The sequence below is a fragment of the Mustela nivalis genome (assembly GCF_964662115.1).
Source record: "Mustela nivalis genome assembly, chromosome: 4".
Lineage (NCBI taxonomy): Eukaryota > Metazoa > Chordata > Mammalia > Carnivora > Mustelidae > Mustela > Mustela nivalis.
Genome location: NC_139023.1, coordinates 36,774,731 through 36,790,649, shown reverse-complemented (window position 1 = coordinate 36,790,649; position 15,919 = coordinate 36,774,731). Strand labels below are relative to the sequence as shown.

The 15,919-nt window shown below is 38.5% G+C and overlaps 1 protein-coding gene across 1 annotated transcript in view; it reads left to right on the top strand.

Annotated features, from left to right (window-relative positions):
- The window catches only part of NWD2 (NACHT and WD repeat domain containing 2), a 181,829-nt gene that overhangs the window by 57,560 nt on the left and 108,350 nt on the right, over window positions 1-15,919 (top strand). Inside the window, exon 2 of the mRNA XM_082728912.1 lies at window positions 11,584-11,672. Coding sequence (XP_082585038.1) covers window positions 11,584-11,672 — 89 coding nt within the window. The remainder of the gene's footprint in view (window positions 1-11,583; window positions 11,673-15,919) is intronic.

The window sequence follows — 15,919 nt, the reverse complement described above, 5'->3', positions numbered from 1 at the left end:
TGTTCATGAAGGTTATATCGGTCTATAGCTTTTGTTTTATGTTTTTTTTTTTCTTTTGATGTCTTTGGCTTTAGTTTTAAGATAATAACAGACTTTAAAAAAGAAGTTGAAAAATGTTCCTTCTTTGGTTTCTGAAAGTGTGTGTAAAGGATTATTTCTTTAAAGATTTATTTTTGAGGGAGCAAGCGAGCGAGCGAGTGGGGTGAGGCAGACAGACAGACTCTTTCAAACAGTCTCTGCTCAGCGTGGAGCCTACTGGGGGCTATTCCTGGGGCTCCATCTATTACCCATGAGATCATGACCTCACCTGAAACCAAGAACAGGATACTTAACTACCTGAGCCACCCAGGTGCCCTAGATAGATTATTTCTTCCTTTATATTGATATAATTTACCGGTTATACACTCTGGAATGGTGATTTTCTTTGTGAGAAGATTTTTTTCTTTTTTTTTTAATTTAATTTTATTTTTTCAGTGTTCCAAGATTCATTGTTTATGCACCACTCCCATTGCTCTATGCAATCTGTGCCCTCAACTTTTAACTAATTTAATTTTTTTTTTTTTTTTTTTTTTTACTTGTTATAAGTCTCTTTAGATTTTCCTTTTCTTCTTGACTCATTTTCAGTCTCTGTGTTTCTGGAATTTGTTCATTTCATCCAAGTTTCTGAATTTATTAGAAAAAAGGTATTGTTCATAGTATACCCTTATAACTTTTTAAATTTTAGTAGTGTCAGTATACTATATGGCTTCTCCTTCATTTCTAATTTGATCATTTGTTTTCTTTTTTCTTGGTCAACCTATCTGAATGTTCATAAATACCTTTGCTCTTTCAAAGAAACAACTTTTGACTTTACTGATTCTCAGAGTTGTTTTTTCTGATTCCTATTTCATTGATTTTCATGCTTCTTTAAAAAATTTTTTTCTTCCTCTTTACTTTGGGTTGAGTTTACTCTTTTCTGGTTAAGGTCGAATCTTGAGTTATTGATTCATTTTTGTTATAGATATTTAAGGTTAGAGATTTCTTTCTAACCACTGCTTTAGTTATGTCTCATAGCTTTTAACATGTTTTCATTCAGTTTAGGACATCTCTTTCTTTTTGTGTATTGTTCTTTGATACATGAGTTATTTACAACTGTGTTGTGCAATTTCCAAATATCTGGGGATTTACCTAAAGTCTTTCTGTTATTGATTTCTAATTTAATTCCATTATGGCTGTATATCATACTTGTTATAATTTTAGTACTTTTAAATTTACAAGACTTGTCTGTGTTGTGGTATATGACCTATCATGGGAGCACTAGAAAAAAATGTGTGTTTTGCTGCCTTTGGATAGATAGTTCTACAAATGTCAAGTCATTGGACAGTGTTGTCGAAGTTTTCTGTATCCTTGTGGACTTTCTGTGTAGTAATTTTATCAGTTATTGAGAATGCACTATAGAAATCACCAGCTGATGTTGGAATGTCTGTTTCTCGTTTTACTACTGCCCATTTTTGCTTTATAGATTTTAAGGCTCTGTTTATGTATACATTTAAAATTGTTGTATCATGACTCTTTTTTAAAGTAATATTGTTTCTTGTCTTAAAATCAGTTTCACCTGATATTATATATTCAATTTGTTTTCGGTTATTATTTGTGTGGTTTTTATTTCTATCCTTTTACTTTCAATCTATTGATGTTTTTAAACCTAAGGTGTGTCCCTTGTAGATAGCACATAATTGGATATGGTTTCATTATCTAGTCTATCTTTTGAGTGTTTATTCTTCTTTAAACTTATTGATATGCTTGGATTTATTTCACACCCTTTGCTATTTGTTTTCTGCATATCTCATGTCATTTTTCTTCATCTAGTCCCATTTCACACTTCTTTGTTAAATATTTTAGTGTATCATTTTAATTCCTTTGTTGTGTTCAGTTTTTATTTAGTTTTTTTTTCTTTTAGTGCTGTGGTTATTTTAAAATCTATGCTAATTTATTATATACTTTAGATGAATACTAACTTAATAAATACATAAATACTTTGTACCACTATAGCTCCATTTTCTCCTTCCTCCTTTTTCTTATTGCCATGTGTTATGTATGTATGTATGTTTGTTAAAACCCAACAATGCAATGTTCTAATTATTGCTTTATTATATAGCCTTACAGTTTTTCAAGAAATATATAAAAGAGGCAACCTACTAAATGATGATATCTGCAAATGACATATCTGATAGCTTCCAGAATATATAAAGAACTGATACAGCTCAATACCCAAAAGACAATTAATTCAATTAAAAAATGGGCAGAAGCACAAATAGACATTTCTCCAAAGAAGATATACAGATGGCCAACAGACACATGAAAAGATGCTCAACATCAGTCATCATCAGGGAAATGCAAATCAAAACCACAGTGAGTTACTACCTCATACCAGTAAAAATGACTAAAATCAAAAATCTAAGAACCAAGTGTTGGCAAGGATGTGGAGAAAAAGGAATCCTCTTCCAGTGTTGTGGGAATAGCAGCACCCACTGTAGAAAACAATATGGAGGTTTCTTAAAGAATTAAAAGTAGAATTACCTTACAATCCAGTAATTGCACTACTGGGTATTTACAAAAAAAAAAAAAAAAAAAAAAACTACAACAACAAAAAAATCACTAATTCAAAGGGATAGATGCACTTCTATGTTTATTGCAGCTTTATCTACAATAGCCACAATATGGAAGCAACCCAAGTGTTCATCAGTTGATGAATGGATAAGGAAGATGTGTGTGTGTGTATGTCTGTATGATGGAGTATTATTCAGCCATAAAAAAGAATGGAATCTTGCCATTTGCAACAACACAAATGGGGCTAGAGAGTATAATGCTAAGCAAAATAAGCAAGTGAAAGACAAACACCATATTATCACACTCATATGTGGAATTTAAGAAACAAAACAAATAAAGGAAAAAAGAGAGAGACAAACCAAGATACAGATTATTACTATAGAGAACAAACTGATGGTTACCAGAGGGAAGGTGGATAGGGGGGATGGGAGAAATAGGATATGGGAATTTAAAAATGCAATCATCATGATTTTTAAAAATGATTAAGAAAATTTTAAGTGTAGCTGTATTTTTAATTTTTTGAGGAATTGCCACACTGTTTTCCAAAGTGGCTGCCCCAACTTGCTTTCCCACCGACCATGTAAGAGGATTCCCCTTTCTCCACATCCTCTCCAACACTTATTTATTGTCTTGTTAATTTTGGCCATGCTAACTTGTATAAGGTGGTATCTCAATGTGGTTTTGATTTAAATCTCCGTGATGGCTAATGATGATGAACATTTTTTCTTGTGTCTGTTAGCCACTTGTATGTCTTCTTTGGAGAAGTGTCTGTTCATGTCTTCTGCTCATTTTTTTACATGATTTAAAAAATTGGTATTAAATATTATTACCACAGAAAAATAAAAGGAAAAACATTTTGGGGGGATTTGAGGGGAGGTGTTGAGTTTGAAGAGTTCTTTATAGGTTTGTATATCAGCTTTTTGTCTGTAGTGTCATTTGCAAAGAATCTTGGAACATGAAAAAAATAAAATTAAGATGTTAAAAAATAATAATAAAGCACAAAAAAATTTTAAGTGTATAAAATAATACATAAAAAACTATAATCATGTAATCTTTCTTACATACTTACATATTTACCTTTTCCAGTGCTTTTCATTCTTTATATCGATTTGTTGCTGTCTGATACCATTTTTTTTTTCAGCTTGAAGGATTTTCTTTAGTAAGTTCTTAATGCAGATCTGCTAGCCACAGCTTTTCTTAATTTTTTTTAAATTTAGTGATGTTCTTATCTCATCTTTTCTCAATTTTATTGAGGTATAATTAATAAGAATAGTATATATTTCAGGTGCACAGCTTGACATTTTGATATACATTGTGAAATAATCACTACAATCAAGCCAATTAATGTATTTATCACCTCATATAGTTAAAAAATGTTTTTCCTTTTCTTTTTCTGTGGTAATAATACTTAAGCTCTACTTTCTTGACAAATTTAAAGCCTGCAATACAGTATTTTTAACTAGATCTACATCTCTATACACATTAAATCTCCAGAGCTTGTTCATCTTGCCTAAATGCAACTTTATACCCTTTGGCAAACATCTCCCCATTTCCCCCTTCAGCCCCTGGCTCCTATCATTCTATTCTCTGCTACTGAATTTAACTATATTAGATTTGACCTATAAGTGAAGTCATATAGTAATTGTCTTTCTGTGCCTGACTGACTTTGCTTAATTAACATCATGTTGTCTGAATCTTTTTTTTTTTTTTCCCCACATAGTTTTGTTGGTTATAGAATTCTTGACTGACATTTTTTCTCTAGTATTTGAGTATATTGTTCCATTGCCTTCTGGATTCTTTGCCCTCTCATGAGAAGTCAGCCCTTAATTGTATGTTTCTCTGTATCTGATAAGTCATTTTTTTCTTGCTACTTTCAAGATTTTTTTCTTTATCTTTGGTTTCAACCATTTGACTATGTGTCTAACTGTGGATTTCTTAGTCATTATCCTATTTGGGTTCTTTGAACTTCTTGGATGTTTAGATTAATGATTTCCATTAAAAATTGGGACTTCTGAATAATTTTTTCTTTAAAATTGTTTTCCTCCTTTCTCTTAACTCCTGACCGTCTGGGACTCCCTTACCTGCATACAACTACAGTTAATGTTGTCCCACAGGTTTCTGCTCATTTTTCTTTATTCTTTAAACGTGGTTCCCTGAAGTTCCTTGAATATATTTATATATTTATAATAGCTGTTTTGAAGTTGTTTTTGTCAACTAAATCTCACACAGGAGCCCACTCAGAGAAAACTTCTATTGACTACTTATTTCTCCTAAATAGATATCGCATTTTTCAGTTTCTTTTTATATCCCAACAATTTTTTGTTGAAAAGTTGACATTTTAAGTAATACATTGTAATAAATCTTCCTACTTTTACCTCAAAGTGCTTCTTTAAATTTGTTTAGTTTTTTGTTTGTTTATTTGTTTAGTAACTTGCCTGGACTAAATTTATGGAATTTGTTCACCACAATGCAGGCTGCTGATGTCTCTGCCCAGTTATTTGATAGTGAATATGATGATATTCCTGGATTCGAGGGGTCACCAACTTTTCTGCATAGCTTAGTGTCAGTCAGTGATTTGTCAACAGTATCTTCTCAAGTGCTTCAAGCCCTCAGTCCAAGCTTCTGTCCTCTGCCAGTCGCCTGTGTGGGTTGGGAAACACATGCACAGTTTAGCCAGTGCTTAAGTCCATCGCAGCTTTTACTTGCACTGGATCTTCTCATGTTTCCACTGCCTACAAACACAGGCTCAAAATCAGCCAGAAGTACGTGGATAGCTTTCAGTCTCTCTTGTGTTTGTGGGTAGCCTTCCCATCAGCCAGGAATTTGCAGAGAGCTTAGCAAGGCCCTCCATGACTATTTATTTCTTTTATCTCCTTTTTAAATTTGGGCGAAGCTATAGGCTGACTGAGCTGCTGGACTTCCGCACATTTGCGTACCTCTGAGACCACTACTGCTACTAACAACACTGATGAGCATGGAGTGTTCCCATCCTTAGCTCCAAATCAAGTCAGTCCTCTTTGGCAGTGAAGTTGATGTTCACAGCCTGACCTTCTCTGACATGGGAAGGAGTGTGGAGGTTAAAGGGGGTAGAATCCCATAGACTCTTATGGTCTTACCAAAAGTTCAGTTGTTCTTCATAACTAATCACTTCCCAATTTGCTTTATGCCTTTGGTGTTTGATTGATTTACAGAGAATTAAAATGCTTACTTTGACAATTTTGTTGAATTTTATTATTACTTATTGGGAAGAGGGTCTAATAAATTCCCCACTATACCAAACTCTGAAATATATTTACAACATTGCCCCAGATTCACATGTGACTATTAATGCTGTCAACATAGTCAATTATTACTTGAAAATGACATTGCATTTTGATTCGTGTTAGCTTTGTGGAGACAGATTCTTTAGCTGGGTTTAATTAATGCTTTCATTATAAGTAGCATCTATTTGCTCATTTATTTATTGACTATGTACTGGGGTCTGCTTTAATTTCCATGGTATAAAGATGAATGAGAAAGTCCCTGCATTTCATGAATTCACAAGTCCAATGGGGGAGAAAAACTAAAAATTATGAATAATAATAAACTATAATATATGTTACTATATAGAGGTGAGCACAGTGCTGTGGGATGAACTGAAGAGAGTGTGCCTGTCTCTGCATTACTTTTGATTGGGACTTAGAAGTCTGCCAAGCAAAGGGATGCAGTCAGTAGGGCATTCTGAGCATGGAAAGCAATATGTGTAAGGACAAGGTTTGGTTTCAAATCTGGTATTTGGGACAAATCCAAAAAGGTACCCAGGAGGGTGCATGCCAGAGAGAAGTAGAAGATGGAACTTTGCTAGAAACACATTTACATCTGCTGAACATTCTGGTCTTTATCTTCTGGGCCATCAGATGCCAGCCAAGTCCTTTTATTGATGAAATTAGTTACTGCTTTTGGTTTGTCTTGGATTTCTCTCCAGCAGCTCTGTGGAGGATAAGACTGCAGTGAGGAAGGATAGGTAACAAGTCAGTCAAATAGGAGACTTTTGAAACCTCAGGGTTAAGAGATGATGAGTGCAAAACTAGAGACTGGCCAAATTCAAAAGATGTTTGTGATAAAATCAACAGGATTTGTTAATACTGATGTAAGGAAGGGTCAGCATGGCTGGTTGGGCACAGGGGGCCTAGAAGGTGTAAAGAGGAGACAGCCTCTGGGAAGTTGCCAAACAAGAAATCAACCCAAACAGAAACAACAAAAACCAGATAGGATATTCAGATGAATCATGAGCTAACAGGCCACATGAGTGAAGAGGGAAAACCCGGCAGAAGTAAGTGTAGAAACCTGGGAGAACTAACTGGAATAGCATTCATTAACTGGAACAGCCGTCATAGCAAAGAATGTGTGCTGGATCCTAAATGAATTTTTTTTAATAGCAATTTGGAATTAATCTAAAGCCTTCATAAAGTGGAATAATGGGCTTAAGAATACTCCTTCAGGGATGCCTGGGTGGCTCAGTTGGTTAAGCCACTGCCTTCAGCTTAGGTCATGATCCTGGAGTTCTGGGATCGAGTCCCACATCAGGCTCCCAGCTTCTTGGGGAGTCTGCTTCTCCCTTCTCATGCTCTCTCCCCCTCTTTCAAATGAATAAGTAAAATCTTTCAAGAATACTCCTTCAGAACTGTCTTGCCCTGTTGGTGGGTATGCAAGCTGGTACAACCACTCTGCAAAACAATATGGAGGTTCCTCAAGACATTAAAAATAGAGCTACCCTATGACCCAGCAACTGCACTATTGAGTATTTACCCAAAAGATGCAGATGTAGTGAAAAGAAAGGGCACCTGCACCCCAATGTTCTTATCAGTAATATTCATAATAACCGAACGGTGGAAGGAACCAAGATGCCCTTGAACAGACGAATGGATAAAGATATGATTCATTTATACAATGGAATATGACTCAGCCATCAGAAAGGATGAATACCTATCATTTGCATCGACATGGATGGAACTGGAGGGCATTATGCTGAGTGAAATAAGTCAGTCAGAGAAAGACAGTCATCATGGTTTAACTCATGTGGAATGTAAGGAATGGCACAGAGGACCATAGGGGAAGAGAAGGAAACCTGAATGGGAAAAAATCGGGGAGATAAACCATGACATACTCTTGACTCTGGGAAACAAACTGAGGGTTACTGAAGGGGAGATGGGCAGGGGGATGGGGCAACTGAGTGATGGGCATTAAGGAGGGCACATGATGTGATGACCACTGGGTGTTATACGCAGCTGATGAATCACTGAACACTGCATCAAAAACTAACAACTAATGTTGGCTAATTGAATTAGAAAAAAAACACTCACTCAACTAAGGCTCTTCCTGTGAGTAACTCAGACACTGCACAGAGACTAGTCATTAACTCTGAAATCAGTGAGGAATTATTTAGAACACAACTCCTTTAAAACCTAGTAGTGGTGCTACCCACATGTTAATGCGTCTTCTCAAAGGGATAAGGAACTGGGCAGATAAAAATGGATTTGATGACTGTGTAGAGTCAGTGATGACATACCTTGTCTCTGATCTGTACTTTTTTAAGAGGTTCCTTTTTTATGTGTGACATTCTGCAACTTAATTTTTCCTGTTTATGACATTCTGATGTTACTTAATTGCCAACCATCCGGATTTGCTGTTAGTATGAATCAGGTTTTTTAATATAATTAAGCCAGCTTATCTGTCACCCATTATAATTAATCCATTCTATCTTAATTACTTTTCCATTTCCAGAGCCAATCATCACATATTAGTACAAATACAGGAAAATCTGAGTCATTTTTGTAACACAAGTAATAACACAGAATATCAGATATGTGCATACACTCCCTTCACACTTTTGGGAAGGTACAACATAATTTGGTAAAATGTGTTAGTGTTCTCCCAGAAACACAGAAACCAAAAAAGAAATCAGTATTTCAGTTCTCATTCACTTATCTCATGAAACCAACCACCTTTCTAAACCCTATCGTTTATTTCACAGAATTTCCTATACTCTTGATTCTGTGTCCATCCAAGGACAAATTATAATGTAGCAAGCCCTCTGTTTCTGGAGGTAATTACAGAGAAGCCTTGCCTGTCAGCTCATTCTGGTCACTGGTGCATGTGTGGCATTTTTTTCATTCACTCATTTTCAGATGAGCACAACTCATCACTGGGGATATAGCAACGAATGAGACAGAAGAAGGTTGTAACTCTTTCTGAGCTCATGTTGTCTTGGGGGAGACTGATAGTAAATGAATAGCAACAGTAGTGATGAGTAACGTGCAAAGAATTTGAAAGGCAACAGGACAGAGAGTTGGTTGAGTGCGTGGAGGGCTCAGAGAGGTCTCTCTGAGGAGGTGGCTCTAAAGCTGACACCTGAATGGCAGGAGATGCCATGAGATGATCACAAGCATTACAGGAGGAAGTCCTCGCTTCCTCCAGAGGCTCCCTCCAGGGGAGGCCACGAGTAGGCATATCATCTGCATAGTGGTGAGAGATCCGTTTGGGAGAGGGAGAACATCCAAGGTACGGAGTGTGGATTTCATGCCAGGTGCCCTGTGGAACTGCTGGGGAGTGCTTTATGGGATCTGATTTGCATTTATAAAAGATCAGTGGGGCTTCTCTGTGCAGAACGGATAAAAGGGTGTTAGAGTGGGAACAGGGAGGTAGAGTCCAGATTGAGAGGGGAGTTCAGGATCCTTTAAGTATTCCATGAAGGTATCCTATGTGTCATTTTCGAAGATTGAGTCTTTGCACCAATGCAGATATTTTTGTTGTTGTTGTTAGAGCAAACTATGGAATATTCTAGATTTGAATGGCTCTCTAGATTCAAGTCCAGTTTCTCCAAGTTAAAGGTCATATAACGTTGGGCAAGTCTCTTAACCCCTCTGCATTTCAGTTTCCTCTTATAACAACAGTGGACTAGTGGGGCACCTGGGTGGCTCAGTCAGTTCAGCATCTGACTCTTGATTTCAGTGTGGGTCGTGATCTCAGGGTCGTGGGATGGGGTCCCTTGTTGGGCTCATCTGCACTCAGCGCAGAATCTGCCGCTGGTTCTTTCTCTCCCTTCCCCTCTGCCCCTCACTCAGCTTGTGCTCTCTCTAAATAAATAAATAAAAAAAATATTTTTTTTAAAAAGGAATAGTAATTTTACCTATTCATAGAGTTGTCAGAAGTGACTAAGAACATACACATAGAAATACTTAATATATAACTATAGTAAGTGCTCAGTAAATATTACAGACTGTTTCTATCTGATCATCAAACTATGCCACATTCAGATAGCAGTATCTAGTCGTGAGTTATAATTAACATTTTTACAAAATAAAAAAAATGTGTCCATGTGTTATTTTGATGCTTTTTTACCATCTCTTAATCCTGTTTAATTATGTAATAATACAATTTTACTATTTATATTACACATATTATTCCCAGCTTCCGCATCTGGTAGTATTTGCTTATTTTTTAAGCGACTTCTGTTATTTGTGTTTTAAATACCCATAGCCTTCTAGAGAGATTGATTGAATATTAATTAGTTTTGTTGTGAAGTTAATGTTTTCAGCCCTTAAAATGGGATGGAGAGTGGGCCTCAGGTCCTAAGATGATATCGCTCATGTAAACACTGCATATACAAACCTCCAGTGGGGCTGGGACCACACGAGGGTGCTGCTAAGATGCACCCCTCCTCCACGTGGTCCTCCTGCTTTGGACTTCAGGACCATGTTGGATCCCTGGCTAGAAAAGACCCTATCCATTTGGACCACAAGGTAACCTAGAAGCCTTGTGAGTCTTTGGTTTCCTGGTAAACATGGCTTCTGTCACTCTGAGAGGTTGCAACTGCATTTCAGACCCTTGAGATTGGTTACTTCCATCTTGAAGTAGTCTTGAGAATAGTCGGAAAGTAGAGTAGGTCAGCACAGCATATGGTCGAATTTGCATGGACAGATGAACTTGAGAATAATAAGGAAAGTCTCTGAAACTGGCTTTTAGTTATAAATGTGGTATGCAAATATTTCATAGTTACGCTGGGTTTGAGGTACATTTAGCAAACGGCATTTTTCATGAGAGAAGACATTGACCTGATTTTAAAATCGCGGTCTTCCTCTTTCACTGAAGGTGCTGGGGCAAGGAACAGCCTCGCTTTGCTTGTAAACATTTTATAGCATCATCCTTGATACAGAGCATTACCAAGCACTGAGGACTTCATAAATAAACCCCTTTCTGTGCAAAACAGTCAACATTAAGTACATATTCTGTGGTTCTTCTAGCTTCAGGTTTTCTTCTTGTATGTTTTTATTAAGGACATGATAGTAAATAAAGATTTTGAAGCGTTTACACAGGAAGCAATTAGCCCTACAACAGGCAGCCCCAGTGCCCAAGGTGGCAGCATTTACTCTGCTCAACCGCTGGCCAGTCACATCCACCAGATGGGGATCTGCTGTGTGGAAATGGCCTCCCATGACTTGTCTTTCCTAACTGCTGTCCTGATTGCATGGATACTGTACTGAATTTTGTAGAAGTCAAATTATTTGTAAATACGATACAAATGATAGAGATTTTGGATACTATTTGGAATCAGTAAATTAACATGTGTGTGCTCTTACATGTCATGGGGCTAAAACAATGATAGCCGATAATCCTATGGTTTTTCCTTCTGCCTCTTCCAAAGACAGCGTGGTCCAGCTACTCAAGAGATCATGTTAGGGTCTGGGTGGGCATCAAGACTCAAATGTGAATTCTCCACTCTGCCAGCACTCATGGACCTGACCACGGGGGCTCCTATCTATCCCATGGGCTCTTACATCTGGAAGCGGTCTCCCTGCTCCCCCAGGAGTCACATATCCCACCATTTCACAGTCAGCACCCAACTGGATTGTTATGTTAGTGCTAATATTAGCTTGTAAGCTTACATTTTTTTTTTCCAGAAATACCTATGTGTGGACATAACTTTCTTTCTATGTGTTTGTTTTTCTACCACAGACACGGGAGCAGAAAGACAGGCACTAAGAGAAAATGTGTATCCTAAATTGAGAGAATTCTGCAGAGAAAACTATGGATTAGAATTTCAGGTAACTCGGATATTAATTTCATTTTTAATCGTGGGAGCTGAATAACATTTGTGCTTGCTTATTTCACAACATTGGTGTTATTAAAAAAAACACGCTTTAAGCTCTGAAAAATTTTATTTCTTTAAGCATGGGTAAAAAGGAACACTGGAAAATGGAAATAAAATATTTGGTCATTTTTGAGGGGGTGCACCTGGGTGGCTTAGTCAGTTAAGCAGCTGCCTTCAGCTCAGGTCATAATCCCAGAGTCCTGGGATCGAGTCCCATATCGGGCTCCCTGCCAAGTGGGATTCTGCTTCTCTCTGCCTTCCTGCACCTCTCCTTCTGAGCTCTCATGCTCTATCGCTCTATCGCTCTCTCTCTCAAATAAATAATGTCTTCAAAAAGATATTTACTCATTTTTGGTGCTTTGCGCTTGTATGCTGTTTCTTGGCCCCTGCCTGGTATTGGCTCATCTTCTCCTTCTAACCATGTTTATTTGCTTCTCCGCAATCTCTACTGTTCTCAGGAAGGTGAAGATTACTGAGTGCAGGCCCCTGGGCTGTGGTCTCTAGAAATGATTTGCACATAAAAATTGAGATCAGCTTTCTCCCAGGTGTTTTCTTTTAGCAGCCTGGCCAGCCCTTGCCTTCTAGCTTGCCTTTAGTTTTTGTCCACATTGTAAAATGTCCTTTTTCCTATGTTAGGGATTTGCCATTTGCCCAAAACAAAAACAAAAACAAAATCAGCCTTTCAGGAAACAATACCTACTCACGTCATTGCTCAAGTTCAGGAACACCCTGGCATTCGGAGACACCACTGATTTTTGCCACCTCATAGAAAAGTTCTAGAAAACATTGGGCATATATGGAACATCCCCCAGAGTTAAAAGGTAAATGGCTGCTGGAACAGATAGCATTGTTTAGTCAGAAGTTTTCAGCCCCATTCACAACCTCTGAACTCTCCAGGGCTCTCTTAACTATGTTTCCATTGGTAGGTGAGGAATATGCACCAGAGATTTGTGGCCTAAGACTGCCAAACACATCTTTGTTAGTGGAAGGAAAATCCACCCTTCATTTATTTCCTCCTGAATATTTTATCTTGGTATATACTTCATGCTGCTTTCTTGTGTGAGGCATAAGAGTTGGTCTCAAAATGGTTTCACTCTTTGGGCCTACTGTCAGTCAGCAGCAGGCCATTCTGACACGCAGATTGAAAAGTTACTCATAAGTCACCATTTGCTAGATAAATGGTGAACCTAAATTAAATTCCTTATTGCGAATTTAGCTCTGCCTTTTCTGAAGAACCTGGTTCTACTGATAACAGGGTCTCAACTATTACAAAAATTCCGGTCCGTCAAGATTCCCAAAGACTTAGACCCTCCTTGGGGACTCAGTTACTATGGAGAAAGAGATGTGTCCAAGCACATTTATCCCATGTTTGAGTTTGTTTGGATCTGCATTTTTTTTTTTTTTTAGGTAGAGGGAAGACTTTGTTAAGCCACAGACCAGCCTGAATAAAACATGGTATTAAGATTAGCTGAGAGGAAAATAAAGAAAAATATATTTTCTAAATTATAAGTGGTCCCAGGAAAATACCGATAAAGTCAGAGGAAAGCTGTAGAAGGCAAGGTCCACCGAAGAAATGGACAGCAAGGATCATTCTAGGCACGTGCATTGAATGAGTCCCTGAGATACTGGGCAGCAGTGGAAACGGCACTGGGCAAAGAAAAGTTGGGATTGAACCCCCCCGCTTTCCACTGTGACTCCCTCAGTCAGTGTCTGAAACGTAAGTGGTGACTGCTTTGTATCCAAGGTTGTGTTAGGAATAGAAATATACAGGGTTGCATCTGCTTCCCACCTTCTGAGCTTAATAGGAGCTCAAATATATATCATCCTTGAATCTTCTAAGAATATACTTTTTAGTATAGGTTCTTCTAGTTGGTTGATTATAGATCTCCCTGAAGATGTGTTTTCTACTGAGATGGTTCTCCTTTCTCAACTGCAACAAAATAAGATGCTGGAAGTTTCATGAAAAAAAAAAAGAAAAAAGAAAAAAAAAACAGTTTACCTGTATAGTACTCTAGATTTCATCTTTAGCTGTGCATGGAACCCAGAAGAAATGAATTCCCTAGAGTCGCCCAAACATATACGAGTCTGTTTTAAACTTCTTTGCCTTTGTGGATGCTGTTCTTTCTGCCCACGAAGCTCTGCAGCCCGCCTCTTCCCCTGCCATCCCTCAAGTCCTGCTCAGTCTTCAAACTCTTCCTGTAGATCCTGAGGCCCCTCTCCTTCTGACTATAGTCCTGTAGCCAAATATCCTGCATGTGGTTCCTTAAACACTTCAAGGCCATTGCCATTTAAGGGCTTTGTCCTGACTGTGCTCTCTCTGTAGGAATGGTCACTCCCTCATCTTCACATGGGAGCTTTCTTACTGCTCTCTAGATCGCCACAAAAATGTCACTTCCTAGAGACACTTCCCCTGTGACCCACTCTAAAGGGACCACCTAGGGGATTTCTTTTACATCACAGGGATTTTTTACATCACCCTCTTTCAGTTATCCGCATAGCATGTGTCAATATTGGACATTCTGCCTTTTTCACGTATTGGCTTGCTTATTGTTTCCCCCGACTAGATTGTAAGTTTCACAAGAACAGGGACACGTCAGCCTTTGGGACAGCTACGTGCCTAGTCCTGGACTAGTGCCTCACACATAGCAAAACTCTTAGGGGAATGTGTTGAGAAGTGACTGCCTTTCTGAGCATATGAATGAAGGAAGTCTCAGTCCAAAAATTCCTTGCTTAAGGGAGCTGTCTTGGAGCCCCCATTTCCTCCTAGGATATGCCATATACCCTCCTTTTTGCTCCCCTCTAATCCTAGGCACAATTCTCAGTCACTCATACAGTGTGTTGGAGAAGCTTTTATTGACCATTGAGCACATGCCAGAAAACATCTCAGGTGCTGGGAATACAAAAACAAACCAGTCGGACCCTTTTCTTGTGAAGCTTCCAATATCACTGGGGGAGGTGGATAGTAAACAGCAAATCTCCAGTAGTGGTGGATGCATTCTATTGAGTAAATGCTTTTACGAAAAGTAAGACAGGATAAGGGGGTTAGGGAGTGCCAGGTAGACAGAGAAGGGCTCAGTGATAGGCAACTTTGAGCAGAGATCGGTAGAAAGTGATGGAGCACATCAGGCAGGTGCCTTGGTAGGAGAAATCCAAGCATAGGCAACCAGGAAAAGGTTCTGAGGGGGGAGCATCTTTAGAATATTCTAGGAACAGTAAAGAAGCCACATGTGAGTGGAGTGGAGTAAGAGAAATAATCTCAGGGGGCCCCTGGGTGGCTCAGTGGGTTATAAAGCCTCTGCTTTAGGCTCAGGTCATGATCCCAGAGTCCTGGGATTGAGCCCCACATCAGGCTCTCTGCTCAGTGGGGAGTCTGTTTCCTCCTGTCTCTCTACCTACTTGTGATCTCCATCTGTCAAATAAATAAATAAAAATCTTTAAAAAAAAAAAAAAGAAAGAAAGAAAGAAAGAATTTCAGGAGAGGCCATCCAATTCAGATCACGTGGGACCTTATGGGCCAAGATTAAGGACTTAGAACTGTACTGAGTAAGAAGGGAGAGGGGGACATTATAGGACTTGTGTTCAAGAGAACACAAGTCCTATAAGAGAACACAAGTCACTCAGGCTCTGTGAAGGGACTGGTATGGGGGCAGGGAATGGTAGAAGTAGGAGGGTAGCACAGCTTAAGAAGTGATCATGATGTGGACTAGAGCCAGTGTTGGAGAGAATGAGACCTCTGGTGAGGCAAAGTTTTCATCACCTGTCTCTAAGGTCTCAAAGTCCTTAGGACTGGAATTGTGTCTTATTCAGTGTATCCCCGTGGTGGGTCCAGTGTCTGGCGCCCAGCAGACCCTTGAGTTAAATAGTATCGAATTGGTAGACTATGGAGTTACATTTGACACAAGGCCTTCTAATGTTGTTGTCTCGGTAAGCCTGTCAGGCAGGCTCTTCTCTAGTGTTTCCTTAACTTTTTCATTTTTAAACGAAAATACTTAACGAGAAAGCTAAACAGACCATCAGATTATGAACTCGAGGTAATTGTGTGTGTGATTACACACACAGTTGTCGCTCAGAGACAGAAACACCTGAATGGGAGGACCAGCAAGCACCCTCAGAGCAGAGAACACACATGGCTTCAGAAAATACAGGGTTTTTAATCAATATGGTGTTTGACGTGGCTGTGTTCAGTTAATGCCCTTGGTT